At 38.6% G+C, this 22,663-nt stretch overlaps 1 protein-coding gene across 1 annotated transcript; it reads left to right on the forward strand.

Annotated features, from left to right (window-relative positions):
* On the forward strand, positions 1-20,479 carry pdgfra (platelet-derived growth factor receptor, alpha polypeptide). The gene is made up of 29 exons (XM_066719887.1): positions 1-271; positions 3,196-3,280; positions 3,490-3,768; positions 4,319-4,573; positions 5,830-5,960; positions 6,295-6,457; positions 6,771-6,960; positions 7,245-7,360; positions 7,562-7,870; positions 8,010-8,276; positions 8,442-8,572; positions 9,082-9,250; positions 9,492-9,681; positions 10,062-10,177; positions 10,263-10,389; positions 10,921-11,114; positions 11,604-11,698; positions 11,978-12,110; positions 12,391-12,495; positions 12,948-13,058; positions 13,286-13,439; positions 13,553-13,719; positions 14,039-14,154; positions 15,176-15,298; positions 15,571-15,682; positions 16,396-16,495; positions 16,588-16,693; positions 16,948-17,183; positions 17,557-20,479. The coding sequence occupies exons 2-29, from the start codon at positions 3,217-3,219 to the stop codon at positions 17,702-17,704; spliced, it is 4,407 nt and encodes a 1,468-aa protein (XP_066575984.1). The 5' UTR covers positions 1-271; positions 3,196-3,216; the 3' UTR covers positions 17,705-20,479.
* The last annotated feature ends 2,184 nt before the right edge of the window (positions 20,480-22,663 follow it).

Below are 22,663 nucleotides of genomic sequence, written 5' to 3' on the forward strand. Positions count from 1 at the left end.
GATGATTAGTTTTTGGGGAAGGATGGACTGTTACATTGAATCAATTACGGGGCGCTGTGCTTGAAGCGCATTACTGAGCGCCGCGGTGGAGGCAGAGAGAACAGGACCCATATGCTGCTCCTCACTGGACTCTCTGGGATTGTACTGGGCGGATTACCACTGGAAAGACAAGAGTTTGCGGGGAGAGGGATATTGGATCTAACGCAGCATCCATGACATTTTGAATCCACCCATTGTTTTCTTGCAGGGGAAACAGAAAAGGAATTCACAGGTATTGTAATAGCTCACTTCAGAGTCGTTTTCACTGAGTCTTTAGCGACTTGTAAGCAGATGTTGTGTATTTCTTATGGTATTTCTCTATGGAGACCACCTTAGCCCAATTTAGGCAATTTAATTAGTATTGTTTTGGAAATGGAGAAGGGGTTATTCAAGTCAAAATCGACCGAATTTGCTCATTTCAGTTTCACCCTTTGGGATGCATGGTGTAAGTTTGCATTCAATTAGTTAGCCTCATACAGGAGAACAATCAAAGCGTTGTGCTGGTGTTGGTCCCATACTACATGGGAGATTAAATAATGCAGATTGTTTGGCAAAAGGGATTTGGGCAAGGGGTATACATGAAGAAAACAAGGATTGCTAAGCTATACTTTAATAACCAGTCGAGCACTACACGGACTACAGGTCACTCCACACCCCCCGGACTATGGCCCTAAACACTGAACAGAGGATGCATCGGACCTGGCTGGTAAAAAGCCCCATCTCAGCTTCTCAGTGGGAGATGTCTTGTCAGAAACCTTGATCCTTTTGGGGGATGATGCTCTCTAGGCTTTAATGGCAAACACATTTGCAACTGGATGTGAAATGGATTGCATTCCTGCAGATGGAGTTTTTTCTTTTCTTTTCTTTTCTCCTGGAATAATGGTTCTTTGGGATTTACATTGGGAATGGATAACGTGAACAGCAAATACCGTTTTTAACCAGGAGGAACATACATTTGGATAAAATTCAGCTTGCGAATCCAAGTGGTGTTTAATGTGAAGGGCTTCATCTGAAACGGACAGGTTTTCCAAGTTTTAGAAAGTCTCTACCTCTGTCCGCGCGTTTTTTTTTTTTTTTTTCCTTTTGCAAACTTTAAAAAGTCTTTGAGACGTTTATAATAGTCTGTCTTGATCTGTAGGCATTATTTTAAAGTAGTATATGTCAGTTATGGCCCATTTGATGACATACCGCTATATTCCCCCACAATTGCTGGTGGATACATGTCCCAGTTACAAGTCTACAGAGTGCAGCTGTAGAGCGCTTTATTCCCAACTGTTGCTCAAAGTCTCAGATATGGCACAGCAGAGGGGTGCCACCATGATGAAACCTACAGCTGCCAGTACATTATTTGGCATTTTACCTATTCAAGCTGGCAAAGAAAATGATCCTGGGCGGGATGATTTTTACCTGAACCGCTTTTGGTGTATGACGACTAGTTGGGCACATGCAATCTGTTTCATGAGATCATGACCAAACTTGACTTATATTGTCACGAACTTGCCCAACATAATTCAATCTTTGTCACTTTAAAGCCAATCTCAAGCACCGGTTCCCATGGGAAGGTGGTCCGCCAAAACAACACTAAGAAAACCATTCAAGTCTTAATTAAACACCCCGGGATTTGCCCAGCTTAATTAGTCTCGTTGGGTTCATGCAATGCAATCCAGCCTGTCCAGCTATATAAAATAGTGATGTTTACAGAAATTGAATTGTATATATTGATTGACCTATTTATTCATTTAATATCAATTTAACTGGAGCCTAATGAGAAACAATTATGCTACGTGGCATAAGCAAGACCTGGGACGGAATGTGTGCTAACTATTGTACAACACCTCCAGTGCTGTGACATCTGCAGAATTCAGTAGTAATGTCAATTGTTGAATGTACATATATGCAACCCCCTTCTGTTAATTGCTTAATTAAAATTGTAATTGACAATAGCCAGAACAATGAGTGATTGTGCATTCGGGTGGAGAGCCTATTTTGTGCTGTGCTGGTCTGTGCGCTCCCTCCCAGTCTGTGCGGCGTCGGGGCTGCGTCTCTGACAGAGTCCAGGTCCCGGGACTGCAGACTGTCCCGCCACAGACTGATAAAACCCAGGCTGGTTCCTGTCTGTTAGGACTCAGTGTGGACTAGCCGTGCGTTTCTGATTAGAGACACTCTGGACTGAAGGAGCCCTTTGACAAGAGTCTAAAGACAACTTGAGCATAGTAATCCCTTCACAAAATGCTATTTATTTCTTAGCAGACGCCCCTATACAGGACGACTTACAGTTTACACAATTGTAAAGCATTGCAAAAGTGCAGTAATACAATCAATACAAAATGCAATAAGCATACAGGCTAAACTATGTTGAAAATACTCAAATGTGGCGTTCAAAGAAACACAATAGTGGGTTTTCTTAAACATTTGCTCGTACTATAAAACATATAATTAGGCCACCATTGTTGATTTTAATTAAAACCGAAACAAGATGGTTTTAAAAGCCTCTGCATTTTTCCGTAATCGTAGGGCATTAGTCGCACTCTTGTCCCGTTTCCCTCCTTGGATTGATGAAATGAATAATTACAAACATACTAGATAACAATTTGTTCTCTTTAAATATTAATTAACATTCACTATAATTAGTGTTCAGCGCAATATTCATTGCACGTTTTAATGTATTAGTATTATTAAACCCCTACATAGAAATAACTTGTCTGCGCTTTATTTAATAATTTTACTTTATTAAAAATGTGCATGACATTGCCCTCTTGCGGCAAAAGATCAATCAAAATTTAAGTTTTGATTATTGCAGCACTTTTAGTACAAACAATTTAGTTTTAGGATTTAGATTAGATTTTACAAAATGCAAGCTAGCCTGTCTTTGTTTGTTAAACCATATATATACAGAAATAGACCGCGCTCTTTTAACTGTTATTAAATTATGTATTAATGTATTAAATGCATATAATGTATCAACTTAATTTCATGTATAAAGCCAATCGAGGTTAAAGCGCAAACCTTTCTCATAGTTTTATTAATATATTTTAAATGAAAGCATTTTTTTAATGAAGCATTTCTCATGTTCTTCAACGAAGCATACATTTCTTAATTTTTTACTTTTATTATTTCGCCATAATTCTTTGAAATAATATATGTTTTGTTTTCCAGTTGATGAACTAAAGCTTCACCATGATGGAGGTCTTCTTGAAGATACACCTCGCACTCGGGATTGCATTGTATGGGATTTCTTCAGGTACACATTTCACTTTCACAAACTGAAACAATTCAACAATGTTTGTCGTGTCAATTGTAATCTGTGTTGGGGATGTATTAAGATATAATGGTGCAAAAATTACTTATGATTATTTTTAAATGGTACTGTAGCTGAAGTAGCATTATTTTACAGCTTAATTGCCTGTGTATTATGTCTATTTAATGGTTTCATTTGATGTTTCCCAACAGTTAATTGCCTAAAGTCAATGCCAGTTATCACTCCTGCCCAAGAGGAGATGGTTGTTCTGCCGCACACCCTGCTCACTTTAAACTGCACAGGAGAGGATGATGTGTACTGGGAAGGCCCAGAGCCAGAGAATTATGTGGAGTTCACTATAGACTTCAAATCCACTTTATTGATCGCAGACGTGTCGGCTTCCAACACAGGCTTTTACAGCTGCTCCTACAGAGCTGCGAGCCCAGAGGACGCAGAGCTGAGCACCAGAGAAGTCTACATATTTGTACCTGGTAAGCAGTCACTTCTATACAGATTGATCTGCAAACTAGTGCTTACAACACATCTGTCCGCCGTTAATAACAAAACACTGGCCCTGAATACCATAATATGTGCAGGGGGGGGTATAGCTTTTGAAATCTATGAAGTGTCTTCCTGTATAAAAATGTGAGTTTGATTTTAGACAGATCATAAATTAGTTGACCTAATAACATATTACGGTTTTAGAGTGATACAATGGAATTAAATATAGGATGAGGCATGTATCATTAATTTTGGCTGCAGAATGAATGGTTAAGGAATAGTAAGTGTAGGATAATTGGTTTTCTTCCACCTATAAGGGATTGGCACCTAGTGTGTATTATTCAGACCATGGACATTTAAAATATGAAGAATATTACATCTATATATACATAATATATATATATATATATATATATATATATATATATATATATATATAATCTATCAATCTTTATAATAAGAAATATATTGAAATGTCTAGATTATGACTGACAAAATATGAGTATCTTCCAGTAATTTGTTGTGTATTATTTTCCACAGATCCAACAGTTCCTTTTGTCCCTGAGAACCCCAACGCTGGTGCCAACGCTGATTTTACATTAATACCCTGCCGTGTTACCGACCCCAACTCCCACGTCATACTGAGGAACCAGCAGACGGGCCTGGAGGTCTCCACTCTGTATGACAACCAAAGAGGCTTCATTGGCATCTTCTCTAGTGGGACCTATGTTTGTGAAACCACTGCAGACGGCAGGAAGCACAGCAGCGTACAGTATATAGTTGGCCATGACAGAGGTAGGCTGCATTTTAAAAGTGTTTGTATTTGTGGTGGTCTGTTAAAGTTCACTTTAAATTACCCAAATTATTTGGATAACGGAAAAAAAATACAGCTGTGTATAATTTTCGTAACCGTAACAAGATGTACACGGGGATCGGCAACACTGCCCTGTTCCCCTCTTACAGCACGGCTCCTAGTGCAGCCAGTAAGACTAACAGGTCTGTTCTGTATGTTCCTGATATGCTGTTCAAGTTACTCCCAAACATACTCTATGCAATTTAAGATTAGAATTCTGAGTGGTGCTCTCCTTGAAACAGTGTTACAATCCCAACTCAGTGGGCTGCAGTAAATGTAAATAAAAATGTTTCGGCCCTCCCCTTCAAAATCCAGCAGTGCTGAAAGTATCGTTTTGTCCAGATTATCACAATACTTAGTAGAGGAAATGGTACCCTTAAAATATGTGTGTGTGTGTGTGTGTGTGTGTGTGTGTGTGTGTGTGTGTGTGTGTGCGATACACAAAATGGGAACATCTGCGTTCCCCCAGCAGACTGCACTGAATGGCTGCTGACGGGGCACAGATGTAAGCGGGGCATAAAACTGACTCCTGCATTCCTGTGGGTCAGGACAGGAAATGGGGTTCCTGTTGATCTGCCTCACAGTGCCCCCTAGTGAGCAGACACCTGGAGGACAGAGGAATACGCAGCTGGAGCTAGGACTTATATTCAGGAGCCTAGCAGTGTCTCTGATCAGTTTCCATGCGCATATAAACAGGGAGACATCGGTCTGTACTCTGTCCTCCTCTGCTGTGTTATTTTAGGAGAAATTATGTATTTTCTCTTGCTGTTTTAGCACCTAATATCCCAAGAACGTTTCAAAGGAAGCAGGGTGTTTGGCTCACCCTACGCATTTTGGTTGCTATTAGACTATCAATACAATCTCTTCAGGGTTCACATGAGTCAGCAACATGGTAAAGTTTGTTCTCTTCATAAGAAATCCAAGTCCAAATAAGCACCTCTGCTTCTTGTTACAGCGCAGAGCTTAAAATAATGGCCTGGATTAGCTTCTTTACACAAAACCCCATGTCATCTCTTCTGTTCAAGACAAAAGAGTTTCTTTAACCTGACTTGGCATAAGATACCTTTCAGACCAGGAGGGAAATCAATAGACAAAGACATTTTTAGGTTTTAAATCCAAACCTGAAATGTTGCATTTGGAAACTGTACACAGTGCTTAATTAACTGACCCACTTGTGATTTTATGTTTGCCTCTGTAGAGAGCAGTGATTTCCATGTTGAATTCGAGGTGAGCCAGTTGGCAGTGAAGGCTGGGGATCCCTTTAATTTAATCTGTGTTGCCCCCATGGGTGAAATGTACGAGCAACACTGGCTGCACCCCAGAAAACAGGTAATGAATGATGATTTCAGTTGTTTCATCTAATATTGTCTTAAGGAGTATCATCTGCCAGGGTGTACCCAGCCTTGAGGTTCCAAATAAAATCTTTCTAAAGTGGTAATGTGCACTTTATCCCCACCTACCACTTTCTTCATATCGCCACCAGCCAGCTGTTTTGTTTAGTAGTTTGCTTCAAAGCAGATGTTAATGTGAACATAGCAGTAGAAATTAACCCTGTGAAGGAGAGCAGAGAGATAAAAAGGAAAAGGCAGGTTTGTTCATTTCCAGGTGTGTGGTTGCATACACTCTAAGACATCTGATCTAAATCTTCATTCTTCTGCCTCAGGCTGCCAGAGCAGTACAGACGAAGCAGTCCGTGGGCGGTCGTGTGCACTACACCCTGAGCACCCCCCAGGCCTCCGTCCAGGACAGCGGGGTTTATGAGTGCTCTGTGACAAACATCCTGACGCACGAGACAATAGTAAAGAAAGCAACGGTCTTAGTTTACGGTATGTTGGAGGCAGAGAAAGCTAAATTAAATGCTCAGTGTAATTTTACTAATTGTTACTAACAATGATTTTTTAAATTTAATAATTTTAAAAGATAAGGAAAGACTGTTCAAGCCATACAAAAGAATAATAAAAAAACATCTATAACAGAGTTTAGAACCATGTAATATTCTATATTGACATTTTTGTATGTCAAAGTATGTGTTAAAGTATAAATGTAACTAGGCTAAACTTAAGTGTTACATCAGTTGTGTTATTATTCTATGCATGCCACTTCACAATGTTGTATTTGTTTTCACTGTGTCTTCAAAAGAGAGAGGTTTCATCCGTTTGGATCCTATGTTTGGACGGGTGGAGTTTGCAGACCTTCACGCCACTAAGGAATTTATAGTCAATATAAATGCGTATCCAGAACCTAAAGTGACTTGGCTAAAGGACAATGTTGCAATCAAAGACAAAATGGAAAATCCAAGAAGTACGACAACCAATATTGATGGAAATCGGTAAATTGGAATTTACATTTGTGTGACTTCATTTTGAATTTAGCTACATATGCACTTGTGGGACAAGAGATGAGAGCATTAGGCTGTCTGTTCTTCACAGTAATTAGGTTGAAAATAAGGCTTGTTTTAAAACTAACTGCTTTGATATAGAAAAACTTTTTCTGTAATATAAACATAGATGGCTAAATACATTTCAACTTAACTTTTTTATGGGTACTGTAATAATTTGAATTATTCATAGTTTTTCTGTATTATGATGCCACTTCTTGCACCTTTTATTACAGGTATCAAAGCATCCTGGTAGTCCCTCAGGCAACTCTGGAAGATAGTGGCAACTACACTATTGAAGTGGAGAATAAAAATGACCGGATTACTTTCACATTTTCTTTAAGAGTGAAAGGTATGCTCGATCAATTAATCCACAGCTGTAGTCCTAGGCCTAATGGTTACCTTCCCTCAGGGTTGTGTAACTTATCAAACAAGTAGCATGAAGATCAGAACGCTCTTAAATGGTGCGGCTACTTTCTGAGATGCAGAAGATGTGAGCTTGGAGCTGACGTTTACTGTTTCATGACTGTTACATGATTTTGTTTTCTTTCAGTCTCCTCAGATCCAGTTCACCAGGAGCTGGCGCCGGTGATTTCTCCCAGTAGGGAGGAGATGGTGGTCCAGCTCCATTCGCCTTTCAAACTGAGCTGTTCTGGTGAGAGGGAGGTTGTCTGGGATACCCCTCTGGAACAGGGTGAATTTCAAGAGGAGAAAGAGGAGGATAACAGTGGCCTGTTTGTCACTTCGATCAGTGTGCAGAATGCCACCGGCCTCCATACCGGCTACTACACCTGCAACTACATGGGCGATAACGACAACTCTGATGATTCTGAGCTCACCTCCATTTACATTTACGTCCCAGGTTTGTTTTGCATGGCATTTCTTTAAACTGGGATATTTGTTTCATGGGTTCAATGGGTTTTCTTATTTTCAGTGTCCCTTCATTACTGCATCTGCAGTTTGTAGCTGTGAAACTATTGTGTTTCTGCTCTTTTTCACAGATCCGAATGTTCCATTTATTCCCTCACAAACACCCTACGGTAACCACGTTCTTCAGTCCCCCGATGAAATGGAGATCAGGTGCCAAGTCTCCGACCCAAATGCCAACGTCACCCTCTTCAACACAGACACACAAAAGAATGTACCATGCCAGTATGACCCCAAAATAGGAGCCATTGGATTCTTCCATGCGGGAACCTATGTCTGCAAAACCTCTGTTAATGGTGAAGAATTCTTAAGTGAGGAATACATCGTTCATGGCTGGTTAGGTAAGATTGTAAAATGGTGAACATTTGGTGCACAGACAGTTTCTTGAAACTCTGTCTTGGTGAATTTTTTACATGAAGCCTTTAACTTGAACACTTTGCTGTGTCATAAACCCTAACAGGAGGTGTGAAATTGAAAATGATTGTGTTTGTTTTTATCATTATCAGAGTCTTCTGAACTTCAAGTTGACTTAGAGGTTACAAAGACTGCCATGTTGGTGGGGGACACTATAACTGTCACTTGTGTGACCAAAGGCAGTGAGATGCTGGAAGACTATTGGAAATACCCTGGGAAAATGGTAAGAGCAGGGATTAGGGATTAGGCTGACACAAATGTTTTCTGTGTAATCATTCTATGAATCATTAATGCCTCCCTCTTGCCGGAAAGACACTTTACATTTCCTAATCACATTGAGACCACTTGTAAACAGTTGTTAGTGACTAGTAAACAATGAAGGGCAGTCATCATTGTGTGATGTAAGATGAAGGCTGAGATGAGTCAAGTCCCGACTGGCTCACCTAACAAACGCACACTGTATGAGCAGGACAGGGTGAATCATGCAATTAAAAAGGGGCCAGTCTACACATCTTTTTTCAGGGATACTCAGGGATTTGTTGGTCATTAGCAATGAAATAAGACTGAAATACTGAAGTGTTATTTGTTCTAGAAGATTGAGTAATGATCACAAAATGTAGGAACTCTTGAATATTTTAGTTTTTATAATTATTCTTTAATATTTCCTTTTACTTAGATGCAAAGACCTGTTTTTAATATGGGTGGGCTTTATGCATGTCACTTTGTCCTCAGTCTAACAGAGGGGTGAAGACTGTAAAAGAAAACAGGAAGGACGTGGAAATCCGCTACACTCTCACTATCAAAGAGGCCTCACTGAAAGACACTGGAGTCTATGAGTGCTCCATCATGGACATCATGACCAATCAGGTCAAAATGAAGGAAGTGAACATCACAGTATATGGTATGTTCATTTTGCACAGATATTCTCACTATAGTACTACGCATACAGAATCACTATTACCGTGCAATATTCAGAGCTTAATTTTGTCTCTTTCATGCATTCTTACAAACAGCTCAGCTTAGACTCTGTTTTGTCACATTATTAGAAAAGTGGTTCTACCTGTGACTTGACCTAAATCGTGTCTTTCAATTTTCCGGGCTTTGCTACATGGTTTCATGTTCGTCTTTGCTCTCTCCCACAGAGAAAGGATTCATAACTCTGCACCCCATGTTTTCACAAATGGAATATGCTTCTCTCGATGAAGTAAAGGAATTCAGAGTTGACTTTGAGGCTTACCCTGAGCCTAAGGTGACCTGGTTAAAAGATGGTGTTGTATTCAAAGAGGGGAATCCAGAAGTAAGCAGTAGCCTGGACCGAAGCAGTGCAACCAGGTAAAACATAATTTTGTATCCATGTTTGGGACAATACAGCACCTACATGTATCAAAACATGAAGTTTGTGAAAGCAGTAATGGAAAAAAATAGGCACGTTAATGCTAGAAGGGATTTGTGCACAGCTTTATGTCAAGTGAAAATAAGTATTCCCAGCTGTTTTCTGTGGCACGAAAGAAACTGTGGCAATGGACTTGTTTCTGTAAATCTTTATTTGTAAATGACGTTAGTGTGTTCACACTGTCATCTAACTCAAATAATCTTTTCATCTGATGATAAGATATTCATGGAAAGACTTGGCTATACTGTCCCATTTCCATGTATTATCACATTTGCAGCTGTCTGAATATTCCTATTAATGGTGTGACTTCAATTCCCAGCTACACAAGTATTTTGAAGCTGATCCGTGCAAAAGAAGAGGACAACGGCAACTACACAATCAGAGTGAGCAATGGGGACGACACTCCGACCTACACCTTTTCAATGCAGGTGAAAGGTAAGCCACAGCCACTGCATCTCTGTGTAAAGTAGCACAACCTGCCTTCAGCTGCGCATTGAAACTCCTCCTTGTTTCCCCACAGTCCCAGCTTTCATAGTCGACCTAATGGATCTTCACCATGGCTCTGTCAGCGGACAGGCTGTTGTGTGCATCGCAGGGGGGCTGCCGACTCCTGAAGTGGAGTGGTTTATTTGCAAGAATATAAAACAGTAAGATGATGTGCTTATTCTATGTGATTGCTTGTTTGACTGGAAAATTGATTGGTTGATTGGAAAAGGTGAGGGATAGTGGTTCAATAAACACATCAATATTAGCATATGTACACTGTAAAAGCTTTTTTCCACATCGCTGCAAGATAACCTCAGTTACTCTGTGTTTGGCGCCTGCCTATCAGTTCAGCTGCCACTGGAGATAAAATGTGTGAGATAAGCACATCTGTATACCATACCAGCAGGAGGCTAACTCTGGGCAACCTCCCTAATCTTGCACTATAAAAACTATACTGATTGACATCCAGTCTGAGATTAAGTAAATTAAAAACAAGAATAAACCATCTGTTCTAAATTGATTGAGAATAATATAGGGGATTTGTTTTTTTTGTGGCTGTAGTTTGTTATTTTCTTCTGCCTTTGACTCCACTTTTGTGGTCATCAATGTGCAAGAAAACAGCCAAAGTCACAATTCTCTATTGCAGTTTCTACAGTGGTGCCCATTAAATTCTATATGCATTATCATTTCAGCTGCTCCAATGATACATCGCAGTGGACATTGCTTCCACTGAATTCCACCGATATTACTGTGGAAAACCATATGGAGGAGAACAAGCTCGAGAGCCATGTCTTATTTGGAAAAGTAGAGGACACGTTAGCTGTCAGATGTCGGGCGAAGAATGAACTTGGTGCAGTTGCCAGAGAAGTGAAGTTGGTGTCATACGGTGAGTGTTAATAATATTAGTAGTTGTTGTTGTAGTAATAGTAGTACCATTTATTATAGTAGTAATATCAGCTATAGAATTAGTGGTATGGATATATATATTATCATAATTGATACAATAAATAATAAATGTTTTGCTCTATTTTGCCAGCAACTGCAAAATGGCAAGACCAGTCATTCTGTTGTATTTTGCTGAGTGTTAGGGTCAGGAAGAGGTGACTTTTACTTTGAAATCAAGGCACAAAAGCTTGGGGATTCCTACAGGGCCATTTGCTCCCCCTCCCCACTGCCCCTTCTACCTTTTGGTCTTGTAGAGGTAGAAAAGCTGCTGGTTTTATAGAGCTAGTAGACAAAATTGTGATGAGGTAGCAGATAAGTGTGACCTCAACATTGTAGCATTGTTGTTTTTTTTAACCATTGCCCTACAAGTTGAATATCTGCATATAGGTAATTACATTAAATTAAATCCTCCTATTTCTTTCCTAAATAGCTTTACGGTCCGAGTTGACTGTGGCTGCTGCTGTGCTGGTCCTGCTTGTCATTGTGATCATCTCGCTCATTGTGCTGGTTGTCATTTGGAAGCAGGTACCACCATTCTTTACTCATCCCTCACTGTTGATTTCGTCAGCCATTTGTCAGCCATTTTAAGCATCCCTTGATGAATCAGAAGCGTCTGTGTGGGGTCTTGTTTTCTCCAGAGGAAATGTCCCAACCCTCCCCCCTGAGTTCTCAGTTCTTTAAAAGCTTGTAAAGTCTGCTATCCCTACGAGAAAGGTCACTGCAGTGATGTCATGGTTTAAATGAGAAACTGATTGGTCAGCAGCACTTGATCTCATCACACTATGAATCATTTGTATTTTGCAGAAACCCAGGTATGAAATTAGATGGCGGGTGATCGAGTCTATCAGCCCAGATGGTCACGAATACATTTACGTAGACCCCATGCAGTTGCCCTATGACTCTAGATGGGAGTTTCCTCGGGATGGCCTAGTACTAGGTGAGTGTTTTCATTCCTTTCATGTGTCTTGACCAGCAGTAATGTATGCCCATGACTGACATTCGCCAAGGCATCCATGCACTGAGACACAGCTCTGTCCTCCTGAGATAGCAGTCTCACGCCTCCCTGTGAACCACAAGGTGTTGGGCCCCCAGCAGAGTTGGCAGACATGTTTGCCTTTGTGTCTCTGATTAAAAGGGCAGTTCTATTGAGACCGCATACTGTGTACTGCTAAAGATAACAAAAGATTTAATGCTGTTTGTAACCGATTTCTTTGCAGGTCGAATACTGGGCTCTGGGGCTTTTGGGAAAGTCGTGGAGGGAACAGCTTATGGACTGAGCCGGTCCCAGCCAGTGATGAAGGTTGCAGTGAAAATGTTAAAACGTGGGTTATGTTTTTATTATTTATTCATTTTAATGTATTTATAATATATAACTTGATTAATTTAATACATTTCTAGTGAAGATAACACTGCTTCATATTGATTTTGAATGTACTGCAATAGCCTTTATGATTAATTCTGTTTCTACTTCTCTGTTTAGTCTTTCAGCCGGACAAATGTGATTTAGTCTGATTAAGTCTATATTACTGTATATAAAATGGTCACTCTTATTTTCTGCCTGATTTTATTTGGAGTGTAATTGTTATATTAGCTTCATATAATTGCCATTTCATGCAATTGCCATGGATATTATGATGCACTGAAAAAGTAATGGACAATAATGTTATTTAATCGCATAAACACAGAACCATCATTGATTTGGCCATTTAAATCGATGTTGAAGTCACTGTTACTTCTGTATACAAATGTAATAGGCTTTGAATGTCTATTACAGCCACGGCCAGATCCAGTGAGAAACAGGCCCTCATGTCTGAGCTGAAGATAATGACTCACTTGGGACCCCATCTCAATATTGTCAACCTGCTGGGAGCTTGCACCAAGTCAGGTATGCAAGCACCGAGTCTATGCGGATAACACTGAGATATATTTTTATAATCATAGTCTGCTCTTTAAAAATATGTATACAATTTTCTATTTTGTTCCTTCTCTTAAATAATGAAATGTGGCAGAGAAACATTGTCGAGACCAGTGTGAACTGAATATTTTTTCCTGAATGAAGTGTGCCATGCTTGTTTTTGTGTGTTTTATGACCCATTGTCTTTTCCATTATAGGACCCATTTACATCATCACGGAATATTGCTTTTATGGAGACCTTGTGAATTATTTGCACAAAAACAGGGAGAATTTCCTCAATCGACACCCTGAGAAGGTGAAGAAGGATCTGGATATCTTTGGGATTAACCCAACAGATGAAAGCACAAGAAGGTAAGGAATCCAAAGCATTAGACTGACTTATTTTTACATATTCATTAATTAAAGAGGGAACCATTGCTTCCTGAAAACATTGGTATTCATTGTCTGCTTCCTGCATCCTATAGCTATGTCATCCTGTCCTTTGGAAACCAAGGAGACTATATGGACATGAAACAAGCTGACACAACTCAGTATGTGCCTATGCTGGAGATGAAGGACGGCTCAAAATATTCTGATATCCAGAGGTCCAGCTATGACCATCCACCTTCACATAAACAGAAGTCACTGACTGGTAAGCCTGCAGTCGGGTTCAGGACAAAATGATATGCTGCCTTCAATCCAAACAGTTCTCTTTGGTTAGTTGGGCAGGCTGCAGTCAGCAATTTAGCTGATGGCGACGTGTACACGTTGTCTAGCTCCAAACCATGAAAGTGTCCTTAAATGTTAGTAATACAACCTTTTTCCACCATAATTGCACACTGGATGATTGCAGCACGAACGGCATAATGTGCTGTTTTTTAGCATACCTAATAATCAGTCCGGATTATATATATATATATTTAATGAAATGTTAGCCATTGCAGCTAAATATGTTTTTCTTAATTACACAGAAACTGAAGTCAGCCATTTGCTGTCAGATGACAACAGTGAAGGCCTCAGCTTTATGGATTTGTTGAGTTTCACATACCAGGTTGCAAGAGGGATGGAGTTCCTGGCATCTAAGAATGTGAGTTTATTTGTGTGTCCTACTGCTGTGTGCTGGGGCCACATGTGACAATAAGGACAGTGAATATGTACTCATTAGTTTTCAAACAGTTAGCTGTTATTTATATTTGTATATTTAATGTGATTTGCACTTCATAAAAGACTCCTCAGTAATGGTCTGTGAATTATTTGCCAACATTTACATTTCTCATTATTTACAAAGGATATGTAAAATATATATTTATATCTATAATTATTTTGAAACTTATCCATATTCAACTGTGGTATGGGTTTATTTTGTCACTTTGGATGTATGTCCTTTCCAATTTTTAAAATTTCTAATTATGTTTTAAGAAGATACAATTTCACAAAATGTCATCTTTAGTTTCAGCATGTCTAGCTGGTTTCTCTATTCTTTCTGTCTTTTATCGTTTAGTGTTTGCAATGTGTCTCTAGTCTCAGTATGGTATATAATCATGTAAGTCCTTGAGATTTCCTAAGATGTTTACATTGCATACACCTTACTGTGCGCATTTGGGACTATTAGGCAGCGCCCATTGGTTGGAAGATAATGCTAACCTAATTAGGATTTCCAGGAAAGTATCATATACAGTTATGTATGGTGATGGGAGCTTTCAAGTGAATGGCTAAGTAATTGTATGTTTTGCTGTTTTAAAATATGACAGCCCATGTGGCCAACCATATGCATCCCATGTATATAATAAGTAAGGGTATACCATCTGGATGGAGAAGTTGTTTTGATGGAAGAATTGCCTGTTCAAGCTGAAGTTACATGTTTACTGACTCAGTCTATATTTATCTCATTATGTGCTTCCACAAACTTGATGTAATGTATATTTTCCTTGCCACAGAAAAAAACCTAGGCTATTCACTGTATAAACAGAATCAAATGTCACAAAATTCAGTTAGAAAGAGGGATTTTTTGTTTGTTTTTGTATTTCTGTTTTAAGCTATCCATGATAAGAAGAAAAACATTCCTTTCTGCTTAAGGTTAACATCATCTTTGTTTCTTTTGTCTCCAGTGTGTTCACCGTGATTTGGCCGCCAGAAATGTCCTCCTGTCTCAAGGGAAGATTGTGAAAATCTGTGACTTTGGCTTAGCTCGAGACATCATGCATGACAACAACTATGTTTCAAAAGGCAGCGTAAGTATACTGGGATGGATTACATGAATGAAAAGTGTATTGAAGCCAGTAAACAAACTTAGCATGTTCACTAAGTATTCTTCCTGTAAAATGTGGAATTTATTAAATAGAAATAACAGAAATATACAATCTTCTCTATTCTTTTATTTTAGATTTTTACCTTTAAACCGTTACATGAATTATATTAATATAAATTACCACCACACTATGATTTTATTTAAATTAAGACCAATTGTTACTGTCTCTTTCTAACTGACTTTGTTCAACCACAGACCTTCCTCCCAGTGAAGTGGATGGCTCCTGAAAGCATTTTTGACAATTTGTACACAACGCTGAGTGATGTCTGGTCCTTTGGCATCTTGTTATGGGAAATCTTTTCCCTAGGTTTGTACAAACTCTTCTTCTTTCCTTAGTCAGTAGGAACAAATAAATTATCATATCGTGTTTCATGAATGATTAGTTCCTCTAGTCACTCCGTTGGTACCTTTGTTTGGGACTTGCCTGACTCACTGACTTGCATGAACTGTGGGATAACCCCTAGTACCTGGAGGCAAGGTTTAATCCAGACTGCACAACTGCTCTTAAACACTAATAGGAGGCAACACACCATTACCTGATTGTTATTGGCAATGAGGATGGTGATGTAGGTTGAACGAAACACAAATGACCCCTTTGACTGTTGGACCTCACTGAGAGTTTTTGGCATTATCCCTGGTTACTGTGGCTGTCATCCATGCTGACCACAAACGTCCTGAGGTTTGCATTCCTGCCTCACACAGTCAGAAGGAGCTGACTTGGCTTTGCCTTCATCTCTTCTAAGCTAATGGGGATTCAGAGTAGAGTAGCTGAATAGCAAAGTGCTGTTACAAATATAATATGCTGTTATGGGCTGGTATATTTACTATACATTTACACTTGATATTTTGCTGTTATGAAGCAATAATTCCTATTTGTCAAAATAAGGAAAATTGGTTTGTGTTCTAAACCTGCACGAGAATTGAAAGCAAGAAGGTAAAACAGAAGAAACAGAACTCATCAACATGAATTGTGAATTAACACATAAATGGACAACACTGTTCCTTTCTCTCGCTTTCCAGGTGGGACCCCTTATCCTGGCATGGTGGTGGACTCAAGCTTTTATAACAAGATTAAAAGTGGATACAGGATGGCAAAACCTGAACATGCCACCAGTGACATGTAAGCATGACTGATATCATAGAAGTATTGACTCTGCTGATTACTGAGATGAGACTTTTGCTCATGGTGCTTCTTTCTGCCCCAAAAATTAGATATGAAACGATGATGAAGTGCTGGAATAGCGAACCAGAGAAGAGGCCTTCCTTTCACAGCCTGAGTGAGATTGTGGCGTCTTTGTTACCATCGGAATATAAGAAGGTGTGTGCTTCTGACTATTCTTATCTTATTGACAAGACATGTATATTAAGAATGTAATGTTTTAGATCACTAATGCATGTTTGTTTCATGTATGTGTGCGATATTCAGTCAAGTGACATAAACTGTGACATGGCAATATGGAATGCATGTAAAATCAAATATGAACAAATTAGAAGGGGGCGATAATGCTTGCATGCAGCTGGGACAGCACACTCTGTACGGTACGGGTTTTCATGTAGAAAGTCTGTCTGCAGAACTACGAGAAAGTAAACCACGACTTCCTCAAGAGCGACCACCCGGCCGTGACCCGCATGCGAACCGAGAGTGACGATGCGTACATCGGAATCACCTACAAGAACAATGACAAGCTGAAGGACCGGGAGAGCGGTTTCGACGAGCAGAGGCTCAGCTCTGACAGCGGATACATCATCCCCCTGCCAGACCTGGACCCCGCTTCGGACGAGGACTACGGCAAGAGGAACAGGCACAGGTAGCCTTTCTTTCTGCTCTTCTTGTTGAGTCCAGCCATGCAGTTGCACCCCTGTAAAGGTAACAGGGATGGACATAGTCTTGTTGAAAGCTCAGTTTTAAGGGCTTTTTTTTTTATACATTTCCAGATATCCTATAAGAGGCCATGGCAGGCTTCTTCTTGCACCTATTTTTGGTCAAAGTTCTTCATGGTTGTTAAGTTCAAAGTTAACCTCATTTGATACAGTTGAGCTAAGCATTGCATTTGTTTTTCTATTTGTTTTTCGATTTAGTTATTCTTGTGAGAAGTTGTGAGAAGTCTTGAGCATTTTTTCAAAAGCCAATCTGTACAAAACAAGGCAGCATTCTAAGTATAAATTCATCCCTTCTCTTAGTTCCCAAACATCTGACGAGAGTGCCATTGAGACTGGCTCCAATAGCTCCACCTTTATGAAGAGGGAGGGTGACACCGTTGAAGACATTGACATGATGGATGATATAACAATGGAATCGGGAGACATGGTGGAGGACAGCTTCTTGTAAAGGTCCCTAAGCTATGAAGGAAAGGGCATCTCTGAGACATAACCAAAAGGACTTCCTTCAGCCAAAAAGAATAACCACTTCACTGCATTGAGGTTGATGCAAAAGAGACTGCAGCAGTGGTGATGCAGAAAAGCTAAGCTAAGAAGGGAACAAGAGCAGGAGCCAAGGGACAGTGTGTGAACTCATTTCAAGCTCACATTTTAAGGCGAGTGATGACCTTTGGAACTCTTCAATGTTTACTGTGGGACACTATGCACATAAGGATGAAGGAGGGAAACAGCTGAAAGGAAATTAAATGTTCATATTTTTCATGGGCATTCAAATATAGAATTATGACCAGGATTTACTGTCTGTGCAAAAAAAAAAAAAAGAACCAAATATACATCAGGATCCAACAACTTGCATGGTAGCATCTCTGCAGTCAGTATAAACGTATTGCCTCTTTTATTTGGAACCACTACAGCTGTTATTTAAAGCAAATTAACGTAGGAAAAAATCAGTAAGTAAAAGGTACGGGGTTTGCATTAAAATCAACCAAATCCACTCAAACAGAATGGACAAGCGCTAACCGTGTATTGTTTATTGTCGTCTAGTTTCTACTTTCATGGCATACCTTCAAACACTCGTCAGTTCCACGAGGAGCATTACTTTGATAAAGCACAACAACTGGTGATATTGTCGTCTTTGTGGTATGTTTTTAGCAGCTAAATAAGTGCAGTGGTCAAATTTATTTTTTTACTTACTATCTCATATAAAATATATATAATTTGCAAATTTCTAGGAGTTGGGTGTTCTTAGGTGAGCTAAATACTGCATCAGAATTGGTCTCTGCTGACTTATATTGATTAAATAAGCTTAATGCTAGACCAATCAAAATTATGACCAACCTGCCAACCTGTGAATTGCAAATTACACAGTCGTATCGCATTTTGATTTATAAATAGTATAAAGTGGCTTCTAACAATAAATTAAACTGTGATTTGTACTTTGTGATTCATGGGTAGGTCATAGTTTTGATTTGGTCAAGCCCTGATTGTGGCAACAAATATACTAGCATCTTATTTCCCTGTTTGTTCTGTTCAGAAGGGAAACAAATGGCAAAATATGACACTAGACCAAGTTAATGTAGGAGTGATATGCATTTGTCAAGCCAGTTAAGACAAAGTCTTCCACAAAATAAGAAGTATCTTCTTAAACTCTCATTTACTTATGATAAAGGTCCAGTCTTCACTTTTAAATGATCTACAACATGTTTAAACATAATCAATATGTTTTTATCTGAAGCCAAGTGAAACCCAAGAGTTATATTAATGTATATATCTTGGAAAACTAAATATAGGGGTTCATTTATGTCTGTTGGTCTGCATTTAAAAATGTAATGTTTTGTTCATTGTTGTGCAAAATTTGTAATTACTTATTGTTTTTAAAAAAAAGAAACGTTTAAATGACTCATGGGTTCAAATACTGTGCCCAAAAAAGAAACTTACAACTATTGCATTTATGCAAACACTGCTTTTATTTCACAAGAAGAAAGTCTTCAAAAAGCCATTGCAATTTATTGCCAAATAAATTCTGTTTTGCTATATGTAAGTAACAGGGATCTTTTATGAACCTGTATTCAACTTGCATGATTTTTCCTGTGCAAGTTAGTGGAGGTTTGTAATACAAATATTGTGTGAACAGACTTCAGGCTTATTCTGTCTTGATTACCGTGTAATGTGAATTCTTGTGGTACAGCTTTATAATCTTTATAAAGTGCAGCCACAGGAACATTTTCCTAAATAATTTTAATGGGATTCCAAGTTACAGAAATGTTAATAATCGACAATCAATGAGATTAATAAATTGGACCCAAAGCCATCAATTACATTCCCTGTGGACTTGCTCTAATGGGTATGAGCACATGTCAGCTATTATAGGGTATTACAGAAGAAAAATGGACAATCGTGCATATTGGACTGATACATTTCTTAAGTGTCTCAGTGAAAATGATGTTATACTTCAATTTTGCAAACAATTTAGGAATATGGTCTTTTGAGCATTATGTATAGTTCTACCACTGTACTTCAGGAAGAAAGACCAATCTAATGATGTCACAGCAGGAAAGATACGCTTTTTCTTGAGTCAACTGAAATAGCTATAATTAGATGTTCGGTGTATTTTATTTGAAAAGGTTATCAGTATGGTGATAAGCGAATAGGTCTACTGACTTCATCACCTGAATTCTAGCTTCTTACATGAATCCATTCCTAAACAGAAGTACAAAGCTGCCTAAGACACCCAACTTCACTTAAAAAGTGGGCCCTACGAGTCTGAGATGTGGCATAAACGTGTACAGAAATTTATTTTGCCTATTGAAAGACATTAGATGAATAAACCATGATGTTATACATCAATCTGTATATATGTATCTTTTATAGTCTCTTTAAATACTCTATAAACATCTCTGTCTAGCTATGTCACTGCCTTTTTGTTACACATTTGACTGTGATGTACTCCACAGGCACGTAAAACTGTTGCACTTTTGTATTTCCCCCTTTTTTGTTTTTTAAAAAAAAATATTTCACTTTGGAAAAGTATGTTTTCATTGTGACAGTGTTGTGAATGTTGGGGAGGAGGTAGGCATGGCAGTGGTTGTGAAGTATTGTTAATAAAGGTACAATTAATTGTTATTATAGACAGTTACCCAGTTACAGATGTTATCCCTTTGTTTAAATAACCAGTATGACAATTCAGATGTTCTATATTTCAATAAATGATATAAAATGTAATGCATATGTTGGTAAATGTTCATTTAATCTTGTATATTGAATATGTGGTTCTCCACAATCAACACTAACTACATTGGGAACAGGATTTCAGCACTGTTAATGAGCAGTAAGGTTGTACTGGAAAAGAATAAAAGCAGCACTGACAGGCTGCAGCTTCCAGCAATTGATAAAATCTGGGTCTGCCCAGGAATAAGTAGCATAGAACAGCCTCTTGTGCGAATATTGCAAGACTCTTGAGAATGAAAGAACCCCATTTGATTGTATGAAGTTGTGAAGACATGCAATAGTGATTTAATTCCTGTTTTGCAAATATATCTGGATGTTTTTATAAAGGCTGTCGTTGACTTTCCTTCATAGATGTACTGTTACAGTCTTCTCCAGATTTGTTCACCTGTTCTGATCTGAAGACTGTAATCCCTGTGCTAAGGATTCCCGATTGAGTTAATTCAAGCACCATTACAATTTCCACAAGCTATTTCACCAAATTCATGAACACAGAGATTGATAGAGTGGTTTCTGAATTACAACTTATTCACATTGCAAGAGAAAGGACAGCAAAATAGATATCATATATGCCATTATGATTGTATTTCTATGTAACGCAGTTTGCACCCTGAATCATTAGATCAACTGAAGAATGGTTTTAAAATATTAAGACAGTAATTATATTTTCATACATGGGTGATAAATACATACAGCTATAGTTTATTTTTCCCCACCCTTCATTTGAAACCATGTTATTCAGTGAATCCATTAGATACATAAATATTGTTAATTGTTAATTAACTGGTACAACCTAGATAAATCTAAAGATTCCAGTTGATTGAAGCAAGTGAAGACGGGTATTTAAACTTAGTTTAGAAAGTGATGGAGTGACAATCAATCCATTTACGCACCTACTTTCTCAACTCACTTCAGTCAGCTGGACCCTGTACAGTTTTCCACTGGCTGAATTGATGTTCAGCAAACACCCCATAAACAAACAGGAGTTATCTGGTGATGTCTATGGGTTCCAGACTTCAGGCAGTCATTGACTGCAAAGGATTTGCAACCAAGTATTGAAACTCACAATTTAATTCATGATTATGTTAGTTTGTCCAAATACTTTTGAGACCCAAAAATTTGGGGGGACCACATATAAAAATGGGTGTAATTCCTACACCGTTCACCCAACGCTACACTTAAAGAACATCTTAATTGTTTCCTTTCGAATCCATTGTGGTGGCATACAGAGCCAAAATGATGACGATTGTGTCACTGTCCAAATATTTATGGACCTAACTGTAATTGATAAATAGGTTACAGAATCCATGCAGCTTAAAATGTTGATGCCAGGGAATGATGGGATTCTGGCTATTTAATGTTAATCACAAGGTAGGTATGTATCCACTGAAGATGCCACTGAACTGCAGCATAACAAGTACATTTTGATTCACATCCAGGACCAGGATTGTGTGACAATTGGAAGTTCAGTACCATTATAACTACAAAAACTATACTCTAACAAATGTTCTTCGATTTCCATGACCAAGCTGTAGAGCAGACAGTCAAACATGGACTCTCTTGTGTTATGAGAGGCATCTCCCTTAACAACAGAGGGGCTGTACAAAGGTGGATATTGTCACAGCCACAGAGAGCTGCCCTAACCAGAAAATGTGAAATGATGGCAGGTATATCAGACATTACTAGGCCAGCAAAGGAATTCAACAATACGAAAGTTAAGAGGGATGAGAATATGATACAATCCATTGTGAGCTTTCTGAATGTAAAAAAGTCAACTACATCAGGGAAAGAAATGATGCTGAGAAATTGCTGGATATTAATTGGTATACATGTATTCTTGGGTGTGATTTGGTGAGTGCCTTCTATGGTAAAGGGGGAAAAAAGTAGCTTACATTGGTTTTAGAGAGTGAGGAGTAAATGCAAAAACTGTTCGTTTAACAACCATCTGCTTCAATAGCTTTTGTCATAATCTGAAACGACTGCATTTGATTTATATTTTTTATATTTCAGTACAGTTTAATATTCTGTATAATGAATCTAGACATCAATGTCTTGTTCACTTTGCAGTACATAGTAACTAGAAACTACACAACCATGTAAATAAAACTGTATTTTCAACATTTCAAATTTTTATTTTCAGTTTTTTTGTTTTTACGAACATTACCTAAAAATAAATTTCATATTA

The sequence above is a fragment of the Amia ocellicauda genome, chromosome 13 (genome assembly GCF_036373705.1).
Source record: "Amia ocellicauda isolate fAmiCal2 chromosome 13, fAmiCal2.hap1, whole genome shotgun sequence".
NCBI classification, from domain to species: Eukaryota; Metazoa; Chordata; class Actinopteri; order Amiiformes; family Amiidae; genus Amia; species Amia ocellicauda.

Bases quoted from the DNA above. Each gene is read 5' to 3' on its own strand.
- pdgfra (XM_066719887.1), top strand. From the start codon at position 3,217: ATGATGGAGGTCTTCTTGAAGATACACCTCGCACTCGGGATTGCATTG. The intron at 3,281-3,489 runs GTACACATTTCA...GTTTCCCAACAG, and splicing joins ATTGTATGGGATTTCTTCAG to TTAATTGCCTAAAGTCAATG. The intron at 16,496-16,587 runs GTAAGCATGACT...CCCAAAAATTAG, and splicing joins GAACATGCCACCAGTGACAT to ATATGAAACGATGATGAAGT.